This window comes from Galeopterus variegatus, unplaced genomic scaffold, assembly GCF_000696425.1.
Source record: "Galeopterus variegatus unplaced genomic scaffold, G_variegatus-3.0.2 Scaffold5629, whole genome shotgun sequence".
NCBI classification, from domain to species: Eukaryota; Metazoa; Chordata; class Mammalia; order Dermoptera; family Cynocephalidae; genus Galeopterus; species Galeopterus variegatus.
Window position 1 is genome coordinate 15,312 of NW_007731740.1, and position 9,968 is coordinate 25,279.

The following is a 9,968-nucleotide window of genomic DNA, read 5'->3' on the forward strand; positions in this document are numbered from 1 at the left end:
TGCCGGGCGCCTGGCCTTCGCCGGCTGGTTGGCGCGGGTTTTTCCCGCGCAGCCCTGGGACGCGGTGGCACGCCCAGTTTGCACACTGGAAAACCAGCACTCAGAGAAGTTCACTTACCCGAGGCTGCAGTGCCAGCACACCCACCCCCGAGTTCAGTGTGTTCCCCACCACCCCACTCTCTCCGGGTAAATGGGAGAACTCACTGGAGAAAAGGGCATGGCTAACCTCCTGCGGGGAAGAGCCAAAGAAGCGGGCAGAGGGCAGGCGAGCCTGCTGCCCGCATCACTTCCCTTCTGCCTCTGGGGTGTGCCCAGCTAGTGCCCTCCGCAGCTGTCTGACAGTCGTGCTATCCATAACCCCTATCCAGGCGCTTAAAGCATGCCAGTTATGGTCTAAGCACTTGACTTTTAATTTTTACAGTAACCTAGTGAGTGAGAAACTATCAATATCTATCATTTGGCCTGTTTTACAGAGGAGAGGACTGTGGCTCAGAGACATTAGGTGGCTTGTCCAAATGCACAGCTAGTGACTAACAGGGCAGTCTGGCCTCACGGTGGGCAGTATCAGCCACCTCTCTCTGCCTCTCTGATCAGGTTCATTCCGGAGTGGCTTCCTACCCTGCCATCAGTCACTGTACCCTGCTCTCTCCACCCTAATCTGTGGTTTGCAGGGGCTTCCAGGAATAAAAATGAGACCTGAGTACAGCCGGGTTTCTCAGCCTCATCCCCATGTTCTCAGAGCCCAGGGGAAGGAGCTTAGGACTGCTTTGGGGATAACCCTCACAGGCTTCAAGCTGTGGCCTGAAATCAGCCGTTCAGTCACTGAACCAGACAGGGCATAGACAAGTGACACCACAGTATCGCTCTACAGGACTGATGCCTGTTGGTGAGAAGGTAGACAGCACGGCTCTGCCTGAAAGCATTCGAATCCAGGCTTTAAAAATAGATAAATGGCGCTGGACAAACAAAACAGGATATGGAAAAATTATGTTTTCAAGGACGTTTAATGATGAGAAAAACACTGGTAAAATAAGTTTAAAAGGCAGTCCACAAAGTATATATATCATAACTTTTTAGATATGTCTGTGTGTGTTTGGTTGTAGTTATGTAGTTACTGTCTGTTGGAGGAAAGTAACTGGAAGGTTAAGAACAGGTATGGGCAGGCTGGTAACGAGTGACTCCATATCTCTCTTACAGAGGGCAGCTTAGCGTGCAGTTATTAAGACTGTCAGAGTTTCAAATTATGGCCCTGCCACTGTCTAGCTGTGTGACTTCTGGAGATTGATTTAACTCCCTGTGCCTCAGTTTCCTCATCTTCACATACAGTCATAGTAACACAGTGTGCAGCTTACAGGTGGTTACGCTGCAGGAGCTGGTACACATGCTGATGGCGTCTCAGGTTTGTAGCAAGGGACTCAAATTTTCAGGAGCCCCCAAGCAGCATCTTGTCCTGCTGCTCGTCTCTTCTCCTCTCCCTACATTCCAGAAACAGCCTTCTATGGTCTGTAGTGGCCAGCTCGCTGACATCAGTACTGCCTTTTCAGCAGGTGAAGAGCAAGCATGGTAGTCAGGGACTGAAGACTGTTGGTCAGTCCGACAGCATCCAAATAAGAATTGGGATGTGTGCTAGTTTCCTGCTGTTCTGTAACAAATTACAACAAACAGAATGCCAGAAATCTGAAAAGCAAGGTGTCAGCAGGGCCACGCTGCCTCTGGATGCTCCAGGGAGGACCCTTCCTTGTCTCTTCCAGTTTCTCATGGCTCCAGGCGTTCCTTGGCTTGTGACCACAACACTTCAAACTGCCTCTGTGGTCACATGGCCTTCCCTGTGTGTGTCTTGTAAGGATACCTGTTGTTGGATTTACAGCCCTCCCAGATAATCCAGGATGATCTCTCCTCAAGATCATAAACTTAACTGCACGTGTAAAGACTTTTTCCAAATAAGTTAACATTCACAGTTTGACATGGGCATATTTGGGGGGGGATGGGGACCATCATTCAACCCACTTAGGGTGAAATGTGGGAACAACCTTGATTTCCTTCCCTCTGACAGTTCCCCAGCTCCTTCCTCAGTTTCCCCTGTCCTAAGCAGGTAACTCCACTGTGACCCACTCCAGCAATCAAGTCTTCAAGGGGCCGTACTTCTTAAGGTTGTATTTTAGGGTAGGGGAGCTTGCTGGGGCAGAATCAGAGCCATTCCTGGGCTTTCTGTGACAGCCCCTCTGCAGAGGGCCTTACATGTAGGCAATTCTGTCTACCAACCCTCCAGTGAGCACCGAGAAGCCCATGTGGGGAGCATGGAGTTGCCTGTCATCTAAATAGTCCCGTTTTGTTCTTTCCCTCCCCAGACCTGCGTGCAGCATTTGACATCATATGTGATAATGTGGGGAAAGACTGGAGAAGACTGGCTCGTCAGCTTAAAGTTTCTGACGCCAAGATTGATGGCATCGAGGAAAGATACCCCCGAAACCTGACGGAACGGGTGAGGGAGTCGCTCAGAATCTGGAAGAACACAGAGCAGGAGTGCGCAACAGTGGCCCACTTGGTGGGGGTGCTCAGGGCCTGCCGCATGAACCTGGTGGCTGACCTCGTGGAGGAGGACCACCAGGCCCGGAGCCTCCAGAACAGGAGTGGCACCGTGTCCCCGATGTCATGGGAGTCAGACGCATCTGCCTTGGAAGCACCCTGACAGGCCCACTGCTCTTCTCCAGGGACCGGAGCATCTGCACAGCGTGGACTTTGCCTCTCTCCCCCGAGGGTCGCGCCTTGTGTGCACTGGTCCACTGACCAGCTGCTTCTGAATTCAAGCTACGTTCATTGACGTTTCCTCTGTGCCAGGCAGGGCTCGGGCACTGCACAGATATTTCCATTTGTCCTTGTCATCGCCCTGTGTGCAAGATCCTGTTGTCTCCATTAAACAAGCTCCTGCAGGGAGAGTTGAAGCCATTTCTGCACACAGAAGGAATCTGTACAAATTAGTGGTTGTTGCTGTTATTCTCCAGGAGAGGAAACGAGCCCAGAGGTTAAGGAGCTGGAGGAGAGGCAGAGCGTGGAAACAGGAGAGCTGGGATTTGAGCCCACACCGTCCAGCTCGCAGCCCACTCTTCTAACCACTGTGATGTCCTGCTGTCCACACGGTGGGCATAAGGGAGGGTTCTGTTTCCTTTGAGATCATCAGGGGACACCTGGACACCAGGATCAGGGGGCGTGGGGAACAGAGTTGAGAAGCACTGTGGTCTAGGAGTTGGAGGCCTGGCTCAGCCATAGGTCAGCTCTCAGCCCCTGAGCACCTTCAGTCTCTTTGAGGCTCGCATGGTAATAATGGTTATGAGGATAGATTGGGATAATATCTGTCATATGCTCACGAGTGATTGGCAGGTGGTCAGTGCTCTAAATGTTAGTTCTTAAAAGGATTATGATTCCTGTGATTCTACAATTCGTTACTATTTTGTATCAAAATCACTGTCTTTCTGATAACGGAATTGGCAAGGGAGCCAGGTCCTATCATTTAAAAAAACAACCCTCTTGCTTCTAAGTTAATCCTTTTAAAGCAGATCCTTTGTAGTGGAAACCTCCATATTACAGAGAATTTCCCATTCCTGCCGATGATTCATTCAAATATTCTTGAAAGTCCCCATACAGCCAGTTTCGCTTTCCCTTACAGCCTATCATGGGCTCTACCCTGTGAATAGGGTGGCTGGATTTTCTAACCACTCACTAACACTGTCGGGGAGAGTGTTTACCCTAAGCAAGCACGGTCTGCTAGAGGGCAGCTTTTGCCACCACTGGGCTCTGCCTGCCCCTGACAGGTGCCAGAGTCAAGTGGCCATTCTTTGTCCCAGCTGTCCAGCTATGATCTCGGGAAAGCCACATGTGCCATGCTGTGCCACCTTGACTTTGGATTGCTGAGATCTTAGCCAAGGTCACTGGGAGCACTTTCCCCACTAAGCCCCTCCTCATGGGCCTTTAGCAGATACCTCCTGATGCTGGACACCATGCTAGGAGCAGGGTCCACAACAGTCAATGAGACAGAAGTGACCCTGCCCGTTGGCCCCCCAAACCCAGCCGATAACACAAGTGCTAAGCAGTTCACCCCTAGGGTGCTGCCAAGGAACTGAGCCAACTGCAGTCCCATAATGGCATGGCCTGCCCCTCTTCTCGGCACTATATGTCCCACACCCCAGCAGCCACTGCCTACTCAAGCCTCAGGTCAGGTCTGTTCTGTAGAGAACAGACACATCGTCCCTCACCATCCGTGAATATGAGGAGCTTGGCTTTGGGGAATAAGGTTTTGCAGGGAGAGGGTGCAGCGTATGCATAGTTCTTGAACAGAATCAGATTTCAGAGCTTCTGCCATTCCCGCAGAAGGTTATGGCGTAAACTGCTGTAATGTGGAGATGCTCTCCGCCTCTCTGTGCTTCTCACACCTGGAAGGAACCCCTGGCCTTTCACCACACCGGGTGTTCTGAGAGGGGTTTTGAGAATGCAAGATTATTGCACCTAAAACTTTCCATCGCCCGGGAGCAAGGACTGGACGGGGCTTCATCCCCCATGTGCCGCGGGTTACTCCTGTGGCCTGTCCCTCAGTCCTCCTGTATCAGTCAGGGGCTGGGTCTCCTGCCCTGGGCACTAACATACCAGGACTGTTCCTGTACTGCAGATTAAGGAGCAGACCTAGGCTCCACACCCAGCCTCACCGTGACCCACCCTGTGCCTTGACCCTTCCCAAAACAAGGCACGGAGCTGAATTCCCAGACTCTAGTCCTCTGCATCGTTGCTGCTGAACACACCTGCTGTCCACTTCCCAGGACGGGGTGGGGGTGGACCAGCCCCTGGCAGCAAAGCCGAAGGGCATGGTGCCATGTGGCGAAGTTGCACGAGAAACCACCCCCAGAAGGCAGGACTCGGGGCCAGGTAGAAACATGCATGCAATCAGCCAATCTCAGTCCATTCATGAAGCCGCCATGTAACTGGACACGGTGCCAGAAGCCAAGGCTGCTACAGGACGGGACAAGCAGCCTATCCTTAGGAAGCACAGGACTTTTCCCAGCTGCGTAAGACAAAAGGGGAAGTGGATAATATACACACAAGTGTATACACAATGCTTATGTAGGCACGAAAAGTGGGAACATAATAGTGGTAAGTGTTTGGTAATGATGGTTGTTTTCTGGGTGATAGGCTATTAGGTTTTCTGTATTTTCCGCATTCTCTATTATGCATTTTTCATTTCTTGAAAATTGTCCACCAGCTGCAGTAATAGGTGCAGCCTGACTCCTTAGTGGGGAATATTTGCAGAGAGCAGTGAAGCACATGGCTTTCCAGGCTGGCCTGGGTTCCAGTCCTGGCTCTGCGCCTCAGTGGCTCCATCCCTCTGAAGAGGCCGTTAGATAAATACTAATTCCTCACCAAAATCTGGGGTGACTTGCTTCTCGGGTGCCTTAAATTCAGCAGCAAAATTTCACCCAGAACCTCAGAGGTCAGTCCGGAGGTTATTTTGTTGCCTCTCTGTGGTCTGCACAGAGTACCCGAGCCTGGCTCCTGTGTGAGCAGATGCAAAGCCACGGCAGGGAGGAGGGGCAGGTGCACAGCATTTCCCCGCCTTTGACTGGAGCTGCTGCTCGCAGGGGAGTGTGTCCTGGATCTTCATACCCTCTCCTGGGACAGACACACCGTGACAGGTTCAATTACATCCCACCCTAAGTAGGGACCTGCTGCAATTTTTGGACAAGGATTTCTTGTGGCAATTTTACCAAAAAAAAACATGTTTGCTTTTTTGCAATCATAAAATTCGTGTTTCAAAAAAGGTGCACATAAATTATGGGGTTTACTTGAAAGCTAAAGTTTAAGGCCACACCTTGCTCTCTTGATCTTCCCCTGAGAAGGGGGAAGGAAAGTCCAGATGCCTGTGCTTTGCAGGGGCCTGCAGCCTATGCAGGGCATCCGACGAAGCGTGTCCTGGGACACGGTCGGCTCCCGCAGACTTCCTGGCTGCCTCACCTTCTGCTTTTCCTTACAAGGAGCTCCCTTCCTCCCCACAGCCGGCCCTGTTCTCTGGACACCCCCACCCCACGCTCACACACATGGGCTCTCTTGATCTCCCCTCTCCGGGACAACAGCCCCTGAGAAGAGGGGCACTCCTCATCAGCTGCATCTTGCTGGCACCGCCAAGCCCACTCCCACAAACCACACTCACTGAGGTCGCGGGATGCCGGGTCTGCTTTGTGGCTTCTGCGCTGTCTTGCTCAGCCTGTCTGGGGTGTCTGACACCTCTCTTTTGATGGTTCTGCCCGTGAACTCTCTTCGCCCTAGTTTTCCTCCCCGCAGACTCCTGCACACCCTGTCCCAGCCCCAGCCACCGCCTTCTCACCTCACTCCTGAGGGAGCCCCGGCCCTTCCTGGCCTTCGCTGTCCCAGGTCCCAGCTGCCTGCCTCCCTCGTCTCTCTCTGGTCCAGATCTTTCTCTGAGGGCCCAGCACCATGGTGTCAACTGCCTGGGGCAGCCTTCTTGAGATGTCTCCTGGCACCTGGTATCCGTTTCTTATGGCTGCTGTGACAACCTTCCACGGGCATCTTACCATTCTGGAGATCAGAAGTCTGAAATACATCACACTGGGCTAAAATCAGGATGTCAGCAAGGCTGGTTCCTTCTGGGAGACCCAGAGGAGGATCCGATTCTTGCCTTGTGCAGCTTCTAGAGGCTGCCTGCGTTCTTTAACTCATGGCCCCTTGTCCATCTTCAGTCCAGCAGTGCAGCATCTTCCGGTCCCGTCTGACTGATTGTCCCAGCACCCTCTTAAAAGCACCCTGGAGATGACACTTGGGCCAGCTGGATCCTCTCCCCATCTCAACATCCTTTATTTAACCAATTCTGTAAAATCCCTTCGACAAGTCAGGGCATAGATTCTCAGGTCCCTATTCTGCCCACCCCCTGTGCCCAGTTCTGTGCCTGACGTCAGGGGTTGCTCAGTTGCTCAAGACTCAGTCCCTCCCTCCCCCGTGCTCACTTTCCTCCCCCAGAGAACACTGAGCACCAGGCCCCTCCCCTCGTGCCCCCGACTCATCTCCTGCCTCTGCTGTTACCCATCCCCCCTCCTTCCAGCCCACCCCCCTCAGCAGCCTGAAGCACAATCATACTACAGACCTGCGATTCTGATCTCAAAAACCATGAGCTCTCTGTGCGTACTTTTTCATGTTGTGTTTGTATTTCCATGATAACTGTTCTGAGTCATCCTGCTGACTGCTGTCCAACCACACAGTTCCAGTGTGGATTTCGTTTGGAACCAGGCAGGCGAGCATGACTCTGGGTAGCATGTGCTCGTGCCAAAGTGACCAGTCACCCCACATCTGCTAATATAAAGGCAAGACTTCTCTTTTACAGAGAAAACTTGCAATTGAAAGCCATTTTCATCAAAGAAGCCCTTAGTTTCTTGAGTCATTTACTAAGTTGAAACCTTGTGGCAAGAATCATGTATGCCAACCACATGAATTGTCATCCAGGAACAGAGGCCAATTCACTGCATGAATGGGGTCCTCATCAGGCTGAGCCAATGACGCAGGGATGAAGTTTTCATGGGGTGGCTTGAACAGAAAAACATGGTGGGCTATCAGAGTCACCACAGGCACAGCGCAGAGCCAAGGCCTCCCAAACCCCCAAACCTGCCTGACAACATGAAGCTATGATTTTGTTTTAGCAAAACATCGTGTGTGTCATTTAGTGGGTCTAGGGCTGCAAAAGAACACGTGCTGGAGAGGGATGGTGGTGATGGCTGCACAGCCAATGTGAATGTACTTAATGCCACCAAACTGTACACTTAGAAACAGTGAAAAGGTTGGGCCGGCCCTGTGTCTCACTAGGGAGAGTGCGGCGCTGGTAGTGCCGAGGCCGCGGGTTCGGATCCTATATAGGGATGGCCAGTGCACTCACTGGCTGAGCGTGGTGCTTACAACACCGCGCCGAGAGTTGTGATCCCCTTACCGGTCAGAAAAAAAGAAAAAGAAACAGTGAAAAGGTTAAATTTTATGTTATGTATATTTAACGCGGTTAAATTATACCTTGCACTAAATTAACATGCATTTCTTTACATTATTAACCTAAATTGTATTAGTTTTGCAGGCATCTCCATAATTTGTAACACTGTTGGCGATTTATACTTTACAAGGGCTAGAAGCACAAACTTATATCAAGCTTTTGTTTTATGTATTGAAGTTATGTTATTAAAAACAAAACCTGGTCATCACTGGAAGTCTGGAGAAACCTGGTTACAATGTCCCTGTGTTCCTCAAGATGAAATCCTAATTCACAGCATCACCATGCACAGACAGGGCACCCAGCTGTGCCACTTGTCCCCTGCACCGCAGGGCTCTCTGCCCCTGTGCATTCCGGCAGCACGTGCCCAGGCTGTTCCTCACCCTCCACGCCCAGGTCTCACTGGTCCCGAAGCCCAGCTCAGGTGCCCAGGCCGATGGCAGCCTTGCCCACCGCCCACTCCTGCAGCAGACCCCTCTGCTCCCTCCTGTCTTCTGCCTCTAGTCCTGCCCCCACCCAGTTTGGCTTCCTGAGGGCCGCCTCCAGCATTTTCTAGCAGCTTCTAAGTAAAGGTTTATTCTACGTGAATAAATAAACAGCAACAATAAAAGGCCCACATGTCCTACAGGGACCTGAGTTCCCTGCAGGCAGGAAAAGCAAATGATGTCCAGGCAAGGGTTCCACATTCACAGTAGGCTGGGTTTGCACTTTTGGCTGTCTGTGGAGGTCTGTCAGGCTGTCAAAGGGCTGGCCCCAGGGGTGGGCATGGGCAAGGCCAGGTGTGCCCCTCAGTCCATCACCTATGAATGATGCTCCTGTTCCATGACTGCACTCACACGCCCCATGATGTCCCTCATGCTGCCCAGTTTGATGAGGTCTGGCCAGGGGCCCCAGAGAGGCATTGTGTCCCCCCAAATCACTGCAGGCCACACCAGCGGTTCTACTTCCCAGGCAGGTGGACACCCAAGCACACACACACCTCTGCAGTCCTGGCTATCTGAGCTCTGCTTCATTAATACATCCATCCATCCATTCATTCAACCATCCATCCATCCATCCATCCATTCATCCATCTATTCATTCAACGATCCATCCATCCATCTCTCCATCCATCTATCCATCTGTCCATCTGTCCATTCATCCATCCATCCATCCATTCATTCATTTATTCATACATTCATTCCTTCATACATTTATTCATCCATCCATTCATTCATACATTCAGGAGATTCTTAACAAAGTGTTCACAGCTTGGAGTAGGACCATCCACCTCACCTCTCCAGAGCCAGATGACCCCACAGTGGAGCCCCCCGTTTTCTCAACTGGTGGGACCCTTCCTCTCCCAGGGCTGCTGTGAGGGTCAGAAAGCCAAGATGTGGGGCAGTCTGGGAGTAACAGCCTGTGGTAGGGGTATTAATGCTACTGTTCCTGAGGGACTGAGTGTTTTGAAACGACTGGTCTTACACCAGCTTGGCTGGGTCTGAAACTCACGGATCACCATTTTGTTCACAGGAGTCTTGGGAGGCAGTGGATGGTGCCTGGAAACCCAGGGCAGCCCAGTGTCCTCACTGAGGAGCCGTGACAGGTCCAGCCACCAAGTCGTGTGGTGTTTCTATGCAAGGACAGTGGGCAAGGAGAGTCTTCTGTCCTCTGGACCCACTGGTGTCTGTGGCTCAGACCATAAACCAAAGACAATCTAGACTAACTCATCCTTCTCAGCACAGCTCAAAGCTTGAGCGGCCAAAAAAGGTGGGTGGGGACACTGTGGAGGCAAGGGATGACAGCATTAATAACACACATCTAATAGAGAGATAAAGTGAACACCACTGACAGGCTTTGCACGGCCAGAAACCTCCAGACACGACTGCCCAGGTTCGAATCCCAGCTCTGCTACTTAGCAGCTTTGTGACCTCAGACAAGTTAACTCATCTACAAAATGGAT

General features: G+C 51.6%; 1 protein-coding gene across 1 annotated transcript in view; it reads left to right on the top strand.

Annotated features, from left to right (window-relative positions):
• Positions 1-3,411, top strand: part of FADD (Fas (TNFRSF6)-associated via death domain) — an 8,844-nt gene extending 5,433 nt beyond the window's left edge. The window contains exon 2 of the mRNA XM_008589739.1: positions 2,341-3,411. Coding sequence (XP_008587961.1) covers positions 2,341-2,689 — 349 coding nt within the window. The 3' untranslated portion in view covers positions 2,690-3,411. The remainder of the gene's footprint in view (positions 1-2,340) is intronic.
• Positions 3,412-9,968: the final 6,557 nt, after the last annotated feature.